The 22,289-nt window shown below is 35.7% G+C and overlaps 1 protein-coding gene across 16 annotated transcripts in view; it reads left to right on the top strand.

Annotated features, from left to right (window-relative positions):
* LOC149237754 (serine/threonine-protein kinase rio2-like) overlaps positions 1 to 22,289 on the top strand; it is a 250,038-nt gene that overhangs the window by 58,753 nt on the left and 168,996 nt on the right. For all 16 annotated transcript variants that reach the window (XM_089372780.1, XM_089372773.1, XM_089372778.1 and 13 more), the window contains 3 exons: positions 19,260 to 19,435; positions 19,600 to 19,688; positions 20,247 to 20,364. In XM_089372780.1, the coding sequence (XP_089228906.1) occupies positions 19,260 to 19,435; positions 19,600 to 19,688; positions 20,247 to 20,364 (383 nt within the window). The remainder of the gene's footprint in view (positions 1 to 19,259; positions 19,436 to 19,599; positions 19,689 to 20,246; positions 20,365 to 22,289) is intronic.

Here is a 22,289-nt window from a genome sequence, read left to right as displayed (position 1 = left end):
GAGGGTGAGATAAACTTCTCATGCACACTTGTCCATGGAGTTGATTACCTTGGGAATGAAACATGTGGATTGGTTGCATGAACCTTGTGGATCATTTTCTATTTTTGGATGGTTGTCATGTGGAACATTCTTCTAGGGTTATTATTTTATTGTTCAATCTCTTGTGCACCTTGGAGGGTGCTCTTTGTGAGATTTTCTTGGTGGAACCTTGAGCACATCCTCCTAGGTTGAATCTAATTTTCTTTTTCTGACATCCATCTTTGAGGGCACATGGGGCATTCTATGTGGATGTTTTGGATGTTGACTTAGTTATCATGCCTATTTTTTGTAGTTCGCCCTCTCTTGAAGATCTTTAATTTATTTTCTTTATTTTTGGTTCAGGGCAAGTTCTATTAGAGAGGTTTGTGTCTGCATAGCTTGACATAGTCAACCATGGATTGAAGAGGGATCTAACTACAACAATTTTGTGTTATTTGTTTGACTTGTCATTGAGCGAGGTAGAAAATTATATATATATATATATATATATATATTATTTTAGAGAGAGAAGAGACTCTCTCTATAAAGAGTAGCTGTCTCTCCATTGTAATGGTTATTGAGACTTTGGGGATGGAGGAGCTCTCCCCTTGGACTACATTTGTACATCTTATGCTTGGAGCTTGATGGAAGATTAGAGGTATAATATATTGTTTATGTGAGGCTTTCCTGTGAGCAATTTATTTTTCATATGCTATTTTTTGTTGTAGAAACCCTAGTTGCATGCTACAAATGATTTACAATGAATTATGTATCATCTGGAGAGATAAGGTAAGATACAATAATTTTATTAATGTCAGATGACTGAACACAAAATAGTTCATTCATCAGTGGGACTAAAGTTTACAATTGGCATGAATACAATGTGGGAGTGCAAGCGCATCTCCTATAGGATGTCGAAAATAATACAAGCAAAGAAACCTATACAAGTATATAATTAGAACATATGTATAAGACCATGACAAAGGTAAGGCGATACAGAACACTAAGTCAGTTTGACACATCTTATTACTATTGTTGTCGTGTTTGCGTTGCATCAGATAAACCTAATTTTTGATAGATTAACGTGGCCTCGCTTTCATTAAGAATGGCACCCTTAGCCTTTATAGGTAATTTTCTGTTATTTCAGCAAGCTAAAGCATTTGTGGATTGCACAACCACCCTCGTCACCTTACATCTTCATGCACTCATCCTCTTGTATTCATGCCATTTTGACCCAATATAGCCTTGCTATCCATCTAGATACATGGGTAACCTTAGGAATTTTATTTTTCTCCTACAATGTTTATTCCGAGCTAGTAGTCCTACCATGATCCACAGAGAGCTGGCCTCAAATGTCTCTCATCCCTGATCTGATCAGTATATTCATTGATGTAGCCTGCTCATTAGATGAAGTCGGGTCATCTACTGCGAGGCATTTTAACGATTTTTGCGTTCAAGTGCTTTCATTTAATGTTGAAGGCATTCTACTATGGATCATGTGTTGAAATTGGATTATAGACCGTTATTGGATGTGTACTTGTTTCGCTACTTCATCTTGGTGTTTATCATGTTCCCCTAGTCTAGTGTGGCCTTCCTTGGGGTCTTTTGCCTTTGGAGGTAATTTTCTGTTATTTCAGCAAGTTAAAAGCTGATTTGTGGATTGCACAACCACCCTCGTCACCTTACAGCTTCATGTACTAGCCCTCTTGTATTCATACCATTTTGACTCAATATAGCCTTGCTACCCATCTAGATACATGGGTAACCTTACGAAAAATGTTTTCTCCTACAATGTAGATTGCGGGCTAGTAGTCCTACCATGATCCACAACTAGCTGGCCTCAAATGCCTCTCATCCATGATCCAATCAGTATATTCATTTGATGTAGCTTGCTCATTAGATGAAGGTGGGTCATCTATTGCGAGGCATTTAAACCATTTTTGCATTCAAGTGCTTTCATTTAATGTTGAGGCATTCTAGTATGGATCACGTGTTGAAATTGGATTATAGACTGTTATTAGATGCGTACTTGTTTCACTGCTTCACCTTGGTGGTTATCATGTGCCCCTAGTCCAGTGTGGCCTTCCTTGGGGTCTTTTCTTTCACTTCTAGGAGGGGCACAAATTGGAGGCTTTGATGATGGTAGTGTTCCATGCTCATACTTAACATTTGTCAGCATTTCCTTATGTTTGTCATCCCATCTTTTGGTTGGTTGTTGTTAGTCACTTGTACTGGTTCATTGTTGGCCTTGCCCTATGAGAAGAAGGGGTTGAATATACCTGAGGTTGATGCAATTGTAGGAAAAAAAAGAGCACGAGCCAAATGTTACAATGCAAAAGATTTGCAAGGAATGTAAAGCAAAGTCAATTTTAGCCTAAACTCTACCCCCTCTTATATTACCACTCGTCCCCAAGAGTATCCATGCATATCATGCCTATCAAAGTAAAAGGAGTTGTTATTGAACATCTTGGCCTCACAGAAGCGATAAATTACCCATCAATAATAGGGGATTATATGATCATTATTAATTGATAAATCCATAAGGCTTTTTAAGCAAGCCATGTCAGAAAGAAAAAGACAAATATTAAGGGCTTGGAAAAACCAAGGTGAGGGAAGGTAGCTCAAGTATCTAAGCACTCCCTCTACAAATGTGCTCATGGACAATGGTTTGCCTGAGTCATTGCGATCTTATTCACTTCCTAAGGGCATGCAACACTATGATCATTTGAACATGGTGGTCCGACCAATGCAAGTCTGCTTGGCTCGAACTGCGCCTCACTCAAGACATGCCCATAGTTAGTGTTGTCGCACAAAGTGTTTAGGCACCGCGACAACGCTCAGAGTAAGGGATGTCACTCTTATCTTTGCTCACTCTGTTTAGACTCTCTCCTAGACAAGTCAAGGGGGGTAGTCCCTAAACATAGGCTCTGAGAGATTTAAGGATGAACAACTTGTAGAATATAGAACAAAACCTGGTTAATTGAGATGGATAGATCAAACATTTAATACAAATAAGACACAACTACAAGATAGAAATTATTTTAGAGCAGTGCCTTATGCTCAATTCATCATGGACTAAATAGAAACAAGCTATCCCGAGCAATTTATAAATGTGGCAAAGCGATGATCATGAACAATGAAATGCCAACACCCAAAATTTTTATCATGCAAGAGCTTCTAGCAATTTGTCTTTCTCCTATAGTCAATATGATTTTAAAACATTAATCGCACTTGAAAATAGAGAAAACACTACCACAAAATTTAAAATTTTATAGTTAACACACAAAAGACACCAAGGAACTTCAGATTAGAATTTAATTATCCCTTAGGTAAATTTTTAATGTGCTAAGCTTATGAAGCAAAGATTAATATGGAAAATGAATTTTTTAATGTGACTAAAAATCAAATCAAAAGACTTTAATCAAAGTTAAATTTTAAATTATTATGGGCCATAGGCCACAAAAATTTCATAAATGTAAAAGCTCAAATTCCTCTTTTGATTTAATTCCTTAGCAATTCTAAAGTCACTAAACAAATTTTAAAATTTTTAGATTTTTTAATGTCTTTTTAAAATTTTTTAAACTCTAAATTTAAAAAAAACACACAATCAAAATAATGAAAAAAAAATCAAAACATAAAAACAAAAGTCATAAAATTGATTTAATTCCTTAGCAATTCTAAAGTCACCAAACAAATTTAAATTTTTTTAGATTTTTAATATTTTTTTAAAACTTTTAGATTTATGTATTTATTTATTTTTTAATTTAATTTTTAGATTTTTAAATGTTTTTTTAAAATTTTTTAAACTTTTATTTTTTTTTAAAAAACACAATCAAAATAATGAAAAATAAAAAGGAATCAAAACATAAAAACCAAAGTTATAAAATTGATTTAATTCCTTAGCAATTCTAAAGTCACCAAACAAATTTTAAAAACTTAAGATTTTTTAATGTTTTTTTAAAATTTTCTAAACTTTTAATTTTTTTAAAAACACAATCAAAATAATGAAAAATAAAAATAAAATCAAAACATAAAAACCAAATTCATAAAAAAAATCAGAACAGAGTCGTAAAAAAAATCAAATCAAAAATAAGAAAAGGAAATGGAGAACAACCCAAAAAAAATCAAATTAAAACAAAATAAAAAGAAACTAAACTAAACCCTAATGCATAAACATAGCACAAATAAAAAAAAATATCGAATGTTTTATTTTGAGTATGCAGGTTGACAACGACACGGGAAAGCAACTCAACGACATCATTTGGCAGAGGAGCACGCGGATGGAGATGCAGGCTTCGACGAGTGAGGGAGAAAAGAGCCGTGGGTAGTAGGAGGGACGAGGAAGGTCGCAGATGGGAGACACATCAGGACGAGGAGAGGAGACAGATAGCGATGGAATGCAAAAACGAGGCGCTGCGGAGGAAGATGACAGGGTTGGACAGAGAAAAACGCAAGGATTTTGAGCAGTGTTTTGCAGGAAGCGAGGGAGGTAGCAATGGGTTTTTGGAGTGGGTAATACGCAGGAGATGAAGGCTACAACAGGAAAGAAAAACACAGTCTTGGATGACAGCAACGGAAGAGCTGCTTTCGCAGTTGGTTTTGCAGAGGAAGGAGCTACCACAACGGGTTGGAAAAAATGCAACAAACAAAAGGGTTGTGATTTTGGCAGCAAAGGTGGAAAGAGGGTTTAAATTTTTTTTCGAATTTTTCCAGAGGAAAAAAAATCAGCAGAAAAATGGTAGTCAGAAAACCCTTTAAAACATTTCTAGAAATTCTTTGATTAAAGATGATGTGTCCTTTTGCTTCAGATTTATCTGTGAAACTCTTGTGAAAATTTCCAAATCCACAAATTTTTAAACCCTTGGACTGCAAAAATTTTAAATAATATCCCTGGAAAATTATGTTAATAAACCCCAGAGGTCCAGATCTTACCTTCTAGGGCCTAGATTTGGACTCTACACAAATCTCTTCCTCAGACTTGTAGCTGCATGACAACAAGAAAACACCCAAACGATATATACAATGATAAAAACTAAACCTAGAAAAACCCATGTTAGAAAAATAATTACAAAATTTTACAAACTGCAGGCTCTAATCAATCAGATCTACCATTATGCCGCACAAAAATTAGAAGATTTTTTAAATTTTAAAGGAGATGCTAACTTGAAACCCTTCGTGTATCACTAACAAAAATCTTATGATAAGCCTGAAGCTAATTTAGCTGGGCTCCTTAGGAAACACAGATTGGGAGTTGGCTAGTCCAATTGAAAACTTCCCCTAACGCTCGAGGATCTAAGATCAAAATTTCCTTGCAAAACTCGATCTAGCCATCAAAAGTAGAGTGAGAAAATAATAATAAAACTCAAAAAAATAGAGATATCAGCTATTACGTTCAAAATTTAGATTATTATTCAAACCCTAGCGACCGAGTAAGATACCTGTACTCAAATCACTCTTCAGAAGTTATCATCAATGGCTTTAGAAAAAAATTATGCATGAAAACAACACATTTTACAGTGTTCCCATGAAGAGTAACACCAACAAAACTTAATCCCAAAGTCTTTCTTTATTGTCTAGAAAAAGATTATACAAGTGCTTCTTGCTAGGCACACGATTCAGAGGTTGGATCTATCAATTCCCAAATGACTTTATATTTAAAGATAAATCTTCCAACAGCTAGTTCGAGTGATCCTCGTCAAAGCAATCTTGACTGTTGATGAAGATTAAAATTTCTTTTAATGTCATCCGTCAAAATATTTATATATTTGGGGAAAATCAAAATTTTTAATTAAATGCATTTTAATTAACTCAAAAATAGAATTTTTGAATTAATTTCCCCAAAAATTTGACTTTGACTTTGACTTAAACCCTGGGATTAAAGGTTTAAAAATTAGCAAAATAATTAATTTACCTTAGACCCGAAACCTTTTAAAATTTAATTTTTAGGACCAACGAATTTTGGCTTTTGAGAATTTAAATTTACGTAGGACCTAGAATTAATTAAATTTTTGGCTTAGGATTTTAATTAATTTTTGGCCAGAAAATTTAATTAATTAACCTATGAGGGGATAAATTAATTTTCCAACCCTCAAGGCACTTTACATCATGATTTTCATATTTTTTACATCATAAGGGAGAAAACCCATTTGTAATAGACCCTCACAGACTACCCATTTCTGCGACACAAATATAATCCAACAAACCAAGCAATTTGTAATAAAATAACCTAACCAAATAGTTAGGATTATTTCCAAATCACTTTTACATAGACTCGATCTAGAACACTAGGACTCGCCTAAGATCCTAGCGACAAAATCCATTCTAGCTTTGGGGTAAGACTAGAGGGGAAAACTCTGCTGACCATCTAATAATGGATCGGTGAGACAAAAAACCTCCTAGAATGGAGGTCGTCACTAGAAAGGTAGGTTTACCAAGGTTGTTACATACATGACATGGGTTTGTTGCAAGGTTGCACGAAACGGGGAAACGGGTACGAGTTTCCGAAACGGGAAGCGATACGAAACGCGACATCCTCAAATTTTGGAAACGGGGAAACGCCATATATATATATATATATATATATATATATTTAAGAAATATGTGCAATCATAAAGCATATATGATACATTCTAATTTATTACATTATGATAAAATTGTCAATTGTCAATGCATAGACTATAAGTATCTAAATTTACATCACATTTACTCATGAATAATCACATAATGAAAATAGAAATATCCAAAATCAGCCACGAGAAATTTCTAATTTTTTGTCTCGTGGTTGATTGGGAGTCTCCTCCTACATAGTCGACTGACCTTAGTGCTCTTGATTAAATACAAGTTTCATACCCTAGTACCCTACATTCTCTTGATTATTGGGAGTCTCCCCTGCATAGAGGGCTTTGTTCTCTCGATTAAATACAAGTTCCATACCCTAGTACATGATAAAATCCAATGGAAACATTGAAATCCCCCCAATCCTGAAATCCTGAAAAACAGATAAGTCTGCTGGATTTTGAGTAAGATCTAAAATTCTACTTTCTCCATATGAAATCCAATGACGGCGAAACCACTCTCAAACATCCTGAGTCATTTCATGGTAATGTTAAAAATTTAAGTAAAAGGATGAAAATGAAAAATAAAGGAGAATATCACTTTTACTTTAAGAATTTAACATTACCATGAACTGCATATCAACACTAGGGCAAACAAATGTAAGAGATCTACATTAGAAAAAAAAAATTTAAAAAACAAATGTTTTTTTTGGGGAAACGTGGCCCGTACGGCTTGGAAACGCGTTTCCAGCCATACGGCCACGTTTCCGTTTCGGGAAACGTGGCCGTACGGCCGGAAACGCGTTTCCAGGCTGTACGGTACAGGGAAACGCGTTTCGTTTCGTTTCCCCTGGCGAAACGCCCCCTAGGGCCACGTTTCCTGCAACTTAGGTTTGTTGAGATTTTTTACATTATACACATGTAGAATGGGTTTACATAACATCTTGAAAGTCAAGTTAATGATGATAGCTGGACGACACAGACACATCGATCAAGTGCTATCCCTTTTGCGAAGAAAGGGGGTGTACTGCTATGGGTCGTTGACATGTAGTGATCAACATCTGGCTCTACTTGGGGACGCGTTGTTGCACCGAAGGAATGTGAGAATCCAGAATCTCCATCCATGCAACACACAATATAACATAAGTAGCGTCCATCCAAAAATCATCATATAACATTACGCACAGGAAAGATATAAGCTCTTCATTTATTAACTATCCTAATAACATGAAAAACACAATCTAACTATAAAATGAAATACTAAAATAACAGGGTCTAAGGTTAGAAATACAATACAAAGATGCCCCATGGCATCAGATGCATTCAATATAGTGCATTCTGAGCATTTGCTTGCTTTCAGACAAATCTGTTGGCTATTTCTCGGATGTGCCATGTCTAATCCTGCACACGGTAGGACTTTTTCCTATCCGAAAATCAAGCTGCTTGCGGCCATCAGATGCATCAAACCGCTTTCTCACTTCTCATCTCTCATTCGAGCCGACAAAGCCAAAACTTCTTGGCATTGCCACCAAGGACCATCTTATTGGACCTTGGCTTTACGACATTTCGTCTCATTTTTCTGGCGTCATTTCGTCTCTTCATTTATCACGATCCTAACTCTCATCATCTCTCTCATCTAATCCTTTCGTCTTCACTTTCTGCACCTGGACATTCCGGTTGGTTTCCTGTTTGGGTGGCGATTCCACTTATCCATTCATTTAATCCCAGACAAGGAGCCCTCCTTGAATATCCATCTGCCTCCATCCACTAACTTTTTAGTTATGCCTTTGGAAACTTTGTGAGAGATTCATGCGCAAGTGGTGACTCCACTTCTTCCATTTCTTACAGGAATTTTTGTTAGAATCTCGTTTCTTGTAGATGTTTTGATTTTCTTGAGCAGGGTTCTCTCTTTTTGATATCCATTTAGCCCATCTTTTTCCCGTTAAGGAAGTCATCATGGATTTTGACTTGTTTTCTCCTTGTGATTTTACTAACATTCAGGGAGCTCCGCATGGTTATTCTCATGTTTTGGGTGAAGTCATCGATGAATTTCCTCCTTTTCAAGGTAACAATGCTTTTACTGCCGAAACTCACCTTCAAAATGTCAGTCTCTGTATAAGAAAGTGTTGCCCATATTCTAAATATGAAGATGTGAAGATGAATATTTTCATTCTCACCTTATCTGGAGATGCTTTAGATTGGTTTATTAAGTTCCCTGATAACACTTTTGATTCTCTACAATCAATCATTGATGCCTTTGAAGATAGATATGGGGATAAAGAAAAGGTGAAGCGAAAGATGAAGTAAAGGAAACTATAGAAGTTGAAAATAATTTCAAGGAGTTAATTCAAATGGTTAAAGACATACAATTAAATCAGGCTCAAGTAATCAAGAATGTAGAAGTTAATCAGGCTCAACTTATTAAAGATATGGAACTTAATCAAGCAACATTAACATTTGATCATGCGAGGGAAATTAATTCTATGCAAGACAAGTTATTAGCCCTAGAGGAAAAGATGACGATCATGGAATTCAATCATTCAAATCAAGTGATTGCCATGGAAGCAAGTTATCAAGAAGAAATAAGTTTGATTCAGAACAGATTGTCAACTATGGATGAAGAAATGACCATCATGAGATTTGATTATAATAATCAGTTAGCTACCATGCAAGCAAATCATAAGAAAGAGATAAACTATATGCAAAACTGCTTCATGGGCATGAAAACAAAGAATGATAAAATTATAAAGGACATGGAAGTTGGTCAAATATCTCTTCAGAATAGATTATTGGCCATAGAGGAAAAGCAGGTACCATGTGTCATAAATACAGAGGGAATAGATATCATCGAAAACAAATTAAAAATAATGGAAGTTAATCATTCTAATCAGATGTCCATTATTTAGAATCTAATAAAGGCTATGCAAGCTAATCATGTCACTCTGCAAGAAAGATTCGTGAAAACTGAACTCAATCAAGCGAAGTTAATAGTAAAATATTCCAGAGAAATGAGTTCATTAACAAAGAGGTTGGAAGAGAGGAAATCACAGGTCCCGTCTTGTTGTGAATATCCCGAGAAAGAGGCTAACTCCATTAATGAAGATTTAACTAAGAATGAGATGATCAAAGAAGAAATTAAAAAAGATCAATTTATAACTCATGACTCCTGTGAGACTGATCCATCATCCTTGATAGAGCAGATGCAGAATGAAGAAAGACATGTCATGCATATCTTACATACTTCATCTGAGAGTTCCATTTCATCAGTGATACAACCTGCCACAAAGAAAAAACGCAAGAGAAAGAGAATAAGAAAGCGGTTTGATGCATCTGATGGCCGTGAGCAGCTTGATTTTCGGATAGGAAGAAGTCCTACTGTGTGCAGGATTAGACATGGCACATCCGAGCAATAACCAACATATTTGCCTGAAAGTAGGCAAATGCTCAGTATGCACTATATTGAACGCATCTGATGCCATGGGGCATATTTATATTGTATTTCTAACCTTATACGCTGTTATTTCAATATTTCATTTTGTAGTTATATTTGTGTTTTTCATGTTATTAAGAAAGTTAATAAATGAAGAACTTGTATCTTTCTTATGCATAATGTTATATGATGATTTTTGGATGGACGCTACTTATGTTTTATTGTGTTGTGTGGATGCAGATTCTAGATTCTCACATTCCTCTGGTGCAACAATGTCTCCTCAAGTAGAGCCAGATGTTGATTACTACGTGTCAACGACCCATAGCAGTACACCCATTTTCTTCGCAAAAGGGATAACACTTGATTGATGTGTCCGTGCCGTCCAACTATCATCATCAGCCTGACTTTCAAGATGTTATGTAAACCCATTCTGCATGTGTATAATGTAAATAAACTCGACAAACCCGTGTCATGCATGTAACGACCAAACCTACCTTTCTAGTGACGATCTCCATTCTAGGAGGTTTTTGTCTCACCAATCCATTATCGGATGGTCGACAGAGTTTTCCCCTCCAGTCTTACCCCAAAGTTGGACTGGATTTGTCGCTAGGATCATAGGCGAGTCCTAGTGTTCTAGATCGAGTCCATGTAAAAGTGATTTGGGAATAATCTTAACTATTTTCTTAGGTTATTTTATTACAAATTGCTTGGTCTGCTGGATTATATTTGTGTCGCAGAAATAGGTAGTCTGTGAGGTTCTATTACAAATGGGTTTCCCCCCTGATGATGTAAAAAATATGAAAATCATGATGTAAAGTGTCTTGAGGGTTGGAAAAATAATTTATCCCCTCATAGATTAATTAATTAAATTTTCTGGCAAAAAATTAATTAAAATCTTAAGTCAGAAATTTAATTAATTCTAGGTCCTAGTTAAATTTAAATTCTCCAAAGGTAAAATTCGTTGGTCCTAAAAAATTAAATTTTAAAAGGTCCTGGGACTAAGGTGAATTAATTATTTTGCTAAATTTTAAACCTTTGATCCCTGAGGTTTAAGTCAAAGTCAAATTTTTGGGGAAATTAATTCAAAGATTCTATTTTTGAGTTAATTAAAATGCATTTAATTAAAAATTTCGATTTTCTCCAAATATTTAAATATTTCGACGAATGAGATTAAAAGAAATTTTAATCTTCATCAACGGTCAAGATTGCTTTGACGAAGATCACTCGAACTAGCCGTTGGAAGATTTATCTTTAAATAAAAAGTCATTTGTCAGTTGATAGATCCAACCTCTGAGCTGTGTGCTTAGCAAGAAGCTCTTGTGTAATCTTTTTCTGGATAATAAAGAAAGACTTTGGGGTTAAGTTCTGCTGGTGTTACTCTTCATGGGAACACTGGAATGTGTTGTTTTCATGCATAATTTTTTTTCTTCTTCTAAAGCCATTGATGGTAGCTTCTGAAGAGTGATTTGAGTACAAGTATCTTGCTCAGTCACTGGGGTTTGAATAATAATCTAAATTTTGAATGTAATAGCAGGTATCTGAGTTTTATTATTATTTTCTTGCTCTATTTTTAATGGCTGGATCGAGTTTTGTAGGTTGATCTTGATTCTAGATCCTTGGGTGTTAGGAGAAGTTTTTAGTTGGACCAACCAACTCCCGATCTGTGTTTCCTGGAGAGCCCAGCTAAATTAGCTTCGGGCTTATCATAAGATTTTTGTTGGTGATACACGAAGGGTTTCGAGTTAGCACCTCCTTTAAAATTTAAAAAATCTTCTAATTTCTGTGCGGCATAATGGTAGATCTGGCTGATTAGAGCCCTGTAGTTTATAAAATTTTGTAATTATTTTTTTAATGTGGGTTTTTTGGGTTTTAGTTTTTATCATTGATGATTATATATATCGTTTGGGTGTTTTCTTGTTGTCGTGCAGCTAGAGATATGAGGAAGAGATTTGTGTAGAGTCTAGATCTAGGCCATGGATGGTAAGATTTGGATCTCTGGGGTTTATCAATATAATTTTCCAGGGATATTATTTAAATTTTTTGAAGTGCAAGTGTTTAAAAATTTGCGGATTTGGAAATTTTCATAAGGATTTCAAGGATAAATCTGAAGCAAAAGGACACATCATCTTTAATCAAAGAATTTATGGAAATGTTTTAAAGGGTTTCTAGCTACCATTTTTCTGCTGATTTTTTTTTAATATATTTTTTTATTTTTATTTATTCCTTTGGAAAACTCGATTTTTTTTTAAACCCTCTTTCCACCTTTGCTGCCAAAATCACAGCCCTTCTGTCTGCTGCATTTTTCCCAGCTCGCTGTGGCAGCTCCTTCCTTTGCAAAATCAACTGCCAAAGCAGCTCTTCTGTTGTTGTCGTCCAAGACTGTGTTTTTCTTTGCTGCTGTAGCCTTCATCTCCTACGTATTGCCCACTCCAAAAACCCGTTGCTACCTCCCTCCCTTCTTGCAAAACACTGCTCAAAATCCCCGCGTTTTTCTCCGTCCAATGCTGTTGTCTTCCTCCGTAGCTCCTCGTTTTTGCATTCCATCGCTATCTGTCTCCTCTCCTTGTCCAGCTGTGTCTCCTATCTGCGACCTTCCTCATCCCTCCTGCTACCCGCAGTTCTTTTCTCCCGCACCCCTTGATGCCTGCATCTCCATCCGTGTGCTCCTCTGCCAAATGATGCCGTCGAGTTGCTTTCCCGTGCCGCAATCGACCTGCATAATCAACAAAACAAAACATTCGATATATTTTTATTTTATTTGTGTTATGTTTATGTGTTAGGGTTTAGTTTAGTTTCTTTTTCTTTTGTTTTAATTTGATTTTTTTTTTTGGGTTGTTCTCCATTTCCTTTTCTTGTTTTTGTTTTGATTTTTTTTATGACTTTGGTTTTTATGTTTTGATTTTTAATTATTTTGATTGTGTTTTTAAGAAAATTAAAAGTTTAAAAAATTAAAAAAATTAAAAAAAAACATTAAAAAATCTAAAAATTTTAAAAATGATTTGGTGACTTTAGAATTGCTAAGAAATTAAATCAAAAGAGGAATTTGAGCTTTTACATTTAAGAAATTCTTATGTGGTAACTTTGATTAAGGTCTTTTGATTTTTAGTCACATAAAAAAATTCATTTGCCATATTAGTCTTTGCTTCATAAGCTTAGCACATTAAAAATTTACCTAAGGGATAATTAAATTCTAATCTAAAGTTCCTTGGTGTCTTTTGTGTGTCAAGTGTAAAATTTTAAATTTTGTGGTAGTGTTTTCTCTATTGTCAAGTGCGATTAATGTTTTAAAATCATGTTGACTATAGAAGAAAGATAAATTGTTAGAAGCTCTTGCATGATAAACTTTTTGTGCGTTGCCATTTAATTGTTCATGATCGTCGCTTTGCCACATTTATAAAGTGCTCGAGATAGCTTGTTTTTGTTTAGTCCATGATGAATTGAGCATAATGCATTTGTCTAAAATCATTTCTATCTTGTGGTTGTGTCTTATTTGTATTAATTGTTTGATATATCCATCTCAGTTAACCAAGACTTGTTCTATATTCTACAAGTTGTTCATCCTTAAATCTCCTAGAGCCTGTGTTCCACAGACTATCTTCATCCATTCACCTTAGGGACTACCCTCCTTGACTTGTCTAGGAGAGAGTCTAAACAGAGTGAGTAAGGATAAGAGTGACAACCCTTACTCTGAGCGTTGTCGCGGTGCCTAGACACTTTGTGCGACAACAGTCAGCCTTAAGCGTATCGTGTCAAACATGTTCCTGTACGAGTGGACAGGTGAGCAACCCACTGTCGCTCGACCCGTGCATCCAACTTGTACCTATCTCTTGATTAAATTATGCAACCATTTATTGTTAACATGTATAACACCACCATCACATACAACGGAACGACACGAAACAAATATATATGGTTTGGGTGGCACAAACGTGCTTAATACCCAAGTTTGATATAATGTGATATACAACAATTTACAAGGGAGCCACATTTCAGTTACATATACAAGTCTTGGTCAGTCATACTAATTCCTTAACAAAGTTACAAGTCATACAATGGTAAGTTGTGGAACAAGTCGGGATGAACCTCTTCATACAAACTTCCGCACATAAAATCACTCTAACAGTTTGGTCACATAGACACTTTTAGTAGGGAGTAGTGCAGAGAGTTGTGAAATGTTGTGGTTGATTGTATTGTGCCATGGGAATTTTCAATTTCTGGTGGCGCAAAACTATGACACTTTCCGTGAAGTGAATCTTAAGCCACAACGCCTATCACTCACACCTATTATTTGAAAGGGTTGGCCTAGGAACTGTTTGTCACCTTAGGGTTGGAAACACCTAATAAGGTCACGTGATAACCCTCCGATACCTAAGTGAGGTAACTTGTACACAATCATAAGTTAGTAGGACATTTGAAGATGATACTTGTGTGAAGTACTTTGATGGCTTCAACATTTGGATATGGTCCACCTTGATGCTTTCATGGTTCTTGTATCCATGATGTTGATCTCGCTTGATTCCTTGAGTATGTGCTAGATAATTCTTATAGGTGCATCTAGAATCCCTTGAGGGATAAGTGGCGTTCCTCCAACGCATTGGAGGGCATCTCTGTCCCCATTCCTTGATGATGTAGGACATATGATGGAGGATGTTGGAGCCTTGTTGAGGAGTGTTGGCTTTGATGATGACTTTGCATTGATGATGTGACCCTCCTCTAGCCATAGGACCTTGGACATTGAGTATTGGAGTTAGGGCATTGAATTATGAGATGGTGCACCCATGAGATGATTGCATACCCTCAGGTTGACATTGTACCTTATTGATGGATGTTGTACTTTGTTGGTGCTTATTGCTTGGGACCCCTTTATAGGGGTAGATGCACCTCCTACCTTCATGATGTCATGCTATTCCTTGAGGATGTCTTCCTAGTTCCTTTTTTGATGATGATGTGAGCCCTTTTTAAAGATAACATGGTTTTAGAAGGCTATTTTGGTGATAACCTCATTTGAATGAAGACCCATGACTTAGGGGATAAGACATGTCCCTTAAGTTGTTCCTTGCACCTTTTCATGGAGAGGCATCCCTTATGGATGATGGCATCATCTTTGGAGGACATTAGACTCACACTTGTTGGCTAACCGAGGCATAATTTTATGTTATTTCATTAATTTGGCTATCTTTAAGGGTTGGCTTGTGACCTATCCATCTTGTTGTTGAGATTTCTAGGGCACAAGCTAGAATCAATTTTCTTCAGCATGATAAACTACTTCTGATGAACAATTAGTATCAATTTCATATCCAATAACATTAAGCATTTATACAAAAAACAATATCAACCAACAAACATGAAAGAGCAACAAAATAACCATAAGACAATGAGACAAGAGACACAGAAAATTAGGCTTGAGGCCAGGGCAAAACCCATGAGGGGAAAACCCACAAATCTTTTCTTATGAGAGAGAGAGTTTAGAGTTCATCAAATATCTAGAAACAAAACATCAAAATAACATCTAACCAGTAACATAAGATCAAGTGCCAAGCCATCCAACCCTCCTTCCTTTCTTCCACAAAATTCAGCCTCCTCTCCTTCTATTGTCTTCGCAGAATAGAGATAATCCATACACAAGTCGATATCCAAAATGAGGAGGAGAGGCCTCCTTTATATAGTCTTATAAGGGGGTTGAATGGGTGCCTAGCCAACTTAAACACTATGAGGTTGACTTGAATATTTTAGGAGGCAAAATTCAAATTTAAATTTTTCTCGTTCTTCACATGATGAAAATATCAACCATAACTACCATATTTCCAACACTTATATCCTGGATTTAACTATATTTTAGGGATTTTTAGTCTAATTTATGGAAAATTGACTTGGTTACCCTCGTATAAATAAAGGGAAATCAATTTCCCTTGGATCATTGTCACTCATGGATTATTATACTTGTTCAGTATTGAGCTCCTCTCTCTAGTGTGCAATGGAGCACTAGTCGAGTGACTTTTTCTTGGGTGAATCTTGGATGTGATGTGATCTCTTTTCATGAATGCGTATGGTGGATCTCAGATGTTGCATTGTGTAAGTTTGTTTGCTTTATCTTGGTTTTATGTTCCATGGAATGTATAAATAAAGGGAAATCAATTTCCCTTGTATCATTGTCACACATGGATTATTATACTTGTTCAGTAATGAGCTCCTCTCTCTAGTGTGCAATGGAGAACTAGTAGAGTGACTTTTTCTTGGGTGAATCTTGGATGTGATGTGGTCTCTTTTCATGAATGCGTATGGTGGATCTTAAATGTTGCATTGTGTAAGTTTGTTTGCTTTATCTTGGTTTTATGTTGCATGGGATGTATGTTCTTGCACTAAGTTAGTTTATTTGGTATTTGTTTCATTATTCCTTGTTGAGCTAAGCCTTTCCTCCAAGTATTTGATGAGAGTTTTTTTCCCCTCCCTTAATCATTCCGAATATTGAGAAACTAAATTGCAAACCGTAGGGTAAGTTAGTTTATTTGCCCTAGTTTTGTTTAGATTTAGAATTAGTCTAAAAGAAACCATATAGTAGTTTGTATCCTAGACTCCATTTGTTCTAGATTCATAAGGCACTAGTCTTCATCTCTTGTGGCATTCTTTTCAAACCCTAAATTCTTTTCTTTTGGTAAATTAGGGTTAAATTTCAACAATATCTTGTGTTAGTATCGTTTAATGATTTGTTGATGTATGCCCTAGGGTTAGGGCTTGCTTAAAGGTGCATGAGAGAAGCTAATTCAAGGTTTTTCATGCATTTTCAACCATTTTTGTTAAACCTCCTAATACCAGACCAAATTTATTTTTCTCACGACAATTATTTATTCCTAGCAATTTATTTAATTAGCAAAATAAATCCTGAATTATCAAAAAATAAAATCATTTGTATTTTAACATCTAGAAATATATGCAGCGGAAATAAATCAGAGAGATCAGTTACACATTGCAATATAAATAATTCACCCACAACAATTCTCTGTCATTTATTAATCTAGAAAATCAAGGTTTCAACCCACAATGAATTTACAAAGAAAAATACAGTCACTCGAGTCTGGAACCTGCAACTTAGCCCCACTAGAATAATTCGCCCCAAGGAAAATTAACCAACTGGAAATCGGCCTCTAAAGAAATTCGGCCTGAAGAAAATCAGCCTACCTCTCACCAGAAAATCGGCCTATGCACCCAACTCTCACTCGCCCTCTGTGCACTCACAACTTGGCTTTGGCAAATCAACCTCCCCAACAACTGTGCCACCTTCTCACTTCCGCAATGCGGTCTATCCAATTCCCAACAAAATGACCTCTTGGAAACACGTCAAATTTATCTTTGTATTCTTCTTCCTTCTCCTCAATCAAACTGAGCCTCACACTCAAGAGAATTCGATCTCCTCCTTGAGAAAATTGCTTTCCGAAAAATGCGATAGCTGCTAGTCTCTCTTGTGTTCTTGTATCTTCTCCTCTTCTCTAGGCTTCTTTTATAATCTTCATTAAGTCCAAATCCCTAAACCTAATCTCCCTTCTAGAAGATCTTGGAGATCAATTGTTGAGATTATTTGTAAGTTTTCTCGAGGAAATATATGGGCAGATCCACCCGAAGGGATCACATCGCGCCGGCTTATGAGCAGAGCCTAACCACAAGGGTGTCAAGGGGAATTGATCCTGTGACTTCCCATTAGCGAGGTGCTTTAGGAATGGAAACTCGACCAATTGAGCTAACCCTCAAGGCTAAGATTATTTCTAAGTTACTTGAATAATTAAATTATTTATCCTTAAAAATGACTTAATAGTCACAATAATTAATTGACTTTAATTATTGTACTTTTCCTAAGTTAGACTTATGAAAGAAGAAATAAATCTCTCAGTCCACCAAGCAAGGACCTAAAGAAGCAATAAATCATTTTTCACATGCTAAGACACTAAGACTATGCAAAATACCTTCCAAGGCTACCATAAGATTCAACATTTTTTAGGGCTGATGCCATATTTATTGGTTATTATATACTATTTAACCGTTAGAATTTGTTGTAAATTTGTCCTTAGTTTGCCCTTAAAATTAGCTTTCACTCCATATAATTTTTGTACATTTTTAACAGCTAAATTTGCAACTGTTATAAACATTAGTTTTGCTGCAATTCTCTGTCTTGAAGCCCTACTTTATAGAAGCCTTGAGTTTTTCTTGGATTTACTCTTTCATCCTTTGCAAGCCCTAATTTGACATACCCAAATCTAGCAGATATTTTTATCTTAGGATCCTTGGGGGCACTTAGCTTAAAATCCTTGGATTACTTTATTTCTAAGCACTATTGGGGAAGCCTCTGATGTGTTGGATTGTGTCGTATTTGCTGAGGTGACTGCGCTAACAGTTCCGTGTGTTGCACATTGTTTAGTTCACCTAGTGAGGCATTGCACTTGGTGCTAGATTTCGCTGTAACAAGCCCATAGTTGGATTGGCACGAGTCTTGGGGTTTACCTTCACCTTTTTGTTCTCATATCATTCATTTACTCATTCTATAGCCTCCTCTCTATAGCCTCCTCTCTATAGCCTTAGCAATCCTATTTTAGGGAATCCCCCTTGTGTTGGAGCAGAGCCACCTAAAAGTTAGAGGAAGAGCTACTATGGCGATGGTGGGTGGTCTTCCCGAGTTACACAAACTAACACTTTTTTCATGGGACTTTATAACTTGTGGGTGCCATATTTTGTTGTAACATGCCCTATGTTGAGTGCTTTTTAACTTGCTTGTTATTCTCCTTTACTTTATCCACAATTTCTCAAGTTGTTCCAGTTCTTTACTAAAAATTGATCTATTCAATAGATATTAGGGATTTTATCACAAAATAATGTAACTTATAAACACTGTTGAACCCATAGCATTTTGGTTAACCAATATTGGAGTGCCAAGTTGTCAAATCTCTATAATACTTTGACATGAAAAAATATAAATTATACAATTTAAATAAAAAGATTAAATCAAGGATTTTCCATTCCATGACAAATCATCGAAGTACACTATGTTGTATTGATATTAGCTGATTTTGTTAGGTGAGTTGAGTTGTTTGGCATTTTGCAGCAATTTCTATTTAGTTTTGTCTTGTGTGCTGTTTTGTTTTTCTTCTTTATGACTGTTCTCGGAACTATTTTTGGCAATGTGTGACATGGCTTTTTATCTGTTGCTGAGTGTTTCTTATAACAAATCATGCAATATTTCACTTAAGTATCTGTATCTCCTCTCCATGAAGATATTTTCGAGGTTGCCACAGAAGATGGTAGAACATTGGCAATGAAATTGCACAGATTGGGTCGGACATCATTTAGAGCTGTTAAATCTAAGCGTGACTATTTGAGACATCGAAACAGCTATAATTGGCTCTACCTATCAAGACTTGCCGCTCTTAAAGAATTTGCCTTTATGAAGGTTAGTTTATTCATTGTCTCTATTTTGGGGTTTGACACTATCACTGATGCTTGTATGCTCAATTTCTATTTTTTTCCCTTCTTGAGTGGTAGAAAGTACTGTAGTTTTAAAAATATATGTATCTTTGTTAAAGCCAATCTCAATTTTATGCATTGAATTTGCAGGCACTTGAAGAACACGGTTTTCCAGTTCCTAATGCAGTAGACTGTAATCGACATTGTGTTCTGATGTCTCTTGTTCCAGGTTATCCTCTGTAAGAATTTCTTCATGTTGATCGCTCTACTTGTCTACTATATACTTTCAGGGTTCACAGCCTTGATTCTGCTATATATTCGAATACATGGCTTTTCCTCATAAATTGTTGCTGAGTGTTTTTTTATAACACATCATGCAATATTTCACTTAAGTATCTGTTCACAGCCTTGATTCTGCTTTGCATTCCAATACTATAAAAGCACATTATGCTTTTCACCATGATGCCCATTCTCATCTGATGGTAGCTTTTGAACATCGTGACTCTTTAGTACAATTATTATTTATTTGTAAGATGATTACTCGTCCACCAACCAAATTGTGGGATTTTGCTTTCTTTGACTAATTTTGGATTAGTGTAACTATATGTTTGTCTGTAACTTTGCTTGAACTCTTCATTTAAGGTTGAAATGGTTACGTGTTTGCAGTGAATAAATTGGAGTTTGCTCTCTCTAGTTCTCTTCTTCTTTTGAATTGGATTTCAATTTCTTATTTTCACCTAATTGTATTTACAGCACAAAAATCTGATTATAAACGTCTGTGTTGCATGGTTTTCCAGGGTCCAAGTTAAGCAGCTGCAACATCCAAAACAAACATTTAATACTATAATTGGCCAAATTGTTCGACTGGCAGAACATGGTCTCATCCACTGTGATTTCAATGAGTTCAATATTATGGTAAGGCTTTTTATGTTGTACACCATAGATCTATATGCATTTTTGTTACGAGTTCATTTATTGAAGCTAAAGCTGAGTATCCTCCCATTCAATAAGTGCAATACATTGGCTGATATATCTCGCCCCTTTTGGTTTAGTCTTTCCTAAATTTTCCATGCTTTGGGCTTTTTCTTTAGTTGCTTTTTTGTTGTTGTCTAAAACCGAAGAATAATTGCAGCACTGAACTGTGGAATTGACTCATAGTTGTAAGCTATTGAAGAAAAAGGGAATATGCTACTGAAAAATAACAAAGGTTGCCAGGATTAAAGAGATGGAAAATGAATGAGGGAATATATGTGAACATAGAATTAGAAGACATTCTGGTGAAGATTGAAACACAACCTCCTATTAAAATATTGCTGAGAATTTATTTCTAGTATTGCAAATTTTAAGTCCATTCAGTTACTAGAAGGTTCGCTGGGTGCAAGAGCAATCATCCAAGATATGCAGTTTAAGTAATACAATTTGTACTCATGTTTCTTTTTGTTTTTAAAAGGGATGGTAATTTCATTTTCCAAAAAAAGGAAAGCAACAAGGAAGAAAATTCCAGCACTGAACTGTGGCATTGGAAATAAAGTTGCAAGCTTTGGGGGAAAAGGAGCACGCCCTTTGAAGTCTAACAAATATTATCTCGAAGAAACGGAAAATGAAGGAGTGAAAACTAGATAACAACTCAGAATCAGAAGACATTCGGGGCGCAATTGAACCACAGCCCTCCTATTACAACTTAAGATTAAAATATGAAATTTATGTTAGTAGATAATTAATGTTAGTGGTTGAGAATTTGTATGTTTAGGTTATTTGGTTGGGTAGTTGGACCACCATAACCAACCTAGGGTGCTATTTATTGGTTATTTGATGTAATAATGGAAAAATGACTGGAGAAAGTGTTATATGTAATTTTGAAGCCTATCTTCAGTTTCTGTTCATGTACTTGTTGCAATGTCATTAATATATGAATGTTTATTATTCTATCCAGATTTTTTGTGTGTATTATTGCGTGGCGTTTGCACTGGTGCAAATCTTGACAAACTTCACCTCTCAGCATAGGCAAGAAGAGGCCACATGTCTGCTTTGGCCCATTGCAACGGAGTCTAATTTAGAAAAAGAAATACCTATTATAGTATGACACTTAATATCTAAATCTGATCAACAAGCTGACAATTTACCCAAGTGTGGCAGGGTAACATCTGCATTAAAGTTTGTTTGACAACACATTTTCCACAAGAAGGAGATGGTTGCTGGATGTATAGTCCCCCAAATAACCTTTTCCTGCTTGTCTAATCATCCACTTTTCTTCAAATATGATCTCTTTCTACTGGAATGGGGCATAAAAGTATAGTGCCCCATATATAGTTTTTCTCATTGCTATATCATCCCCATTTGACATGCTTAACTGTTTTTTGCTATTGTCATGTCATGCAATTAATGAATCCATGGTGATGGAACCTATCCTTCATTGCAAGATTTTTGTTGAGCTACCCAACCGAGCATGCTAGACTTGAAAGGTGAATGAGCTTTCCAAATATTTTTGAATCTTTTCATCCCCCTATCCTATACTGTTGTTGAGTGCTAGCCAACCAAGCGCCCTAGACTTAAAAGATGAATGAGCTTTCCAAAGGTTTTTGAAGCTTCACATCCCCTCGACCTCACCATCTTAAATAGCTCATCTCTTGTGGAGCCTTTGAGTGAGCGAGAAGCAAGGCCAAACATTTTGATAAAGCTCGAAAATTAAAAATGAATTTTCCTAGTTTGTCCCTGTAGCTTCTAGACTTATTTTAAAGAGAGAGAGGGGTGTCTGATATGATTTCACATACGACTAAGAACACCGACTTGTCAACTACATATAGTCATGAGTGCCAAGGTAACAAATCTCCAATGTAGCT

Source organism: Pinus tabuliformis, chromosome 8 (assembly GCF_031772625.1).
Source record: "Pinus tabuliformis cultivar Carrire ecotype Pingquan chromosome 8, CPIR1, whole genome shotgun sequence".
Lineage (NCBI taxonomy): Eukaryota > Viridiplantae > Streptophyta > Pinopsida > Pinales > Pinaceae > Pinus > Pinus tabuliformis.
Note: the sequence above shows the minus strand (reverse complement) of the source record. Positions and strands in the feature narration are given on the sequence as shown.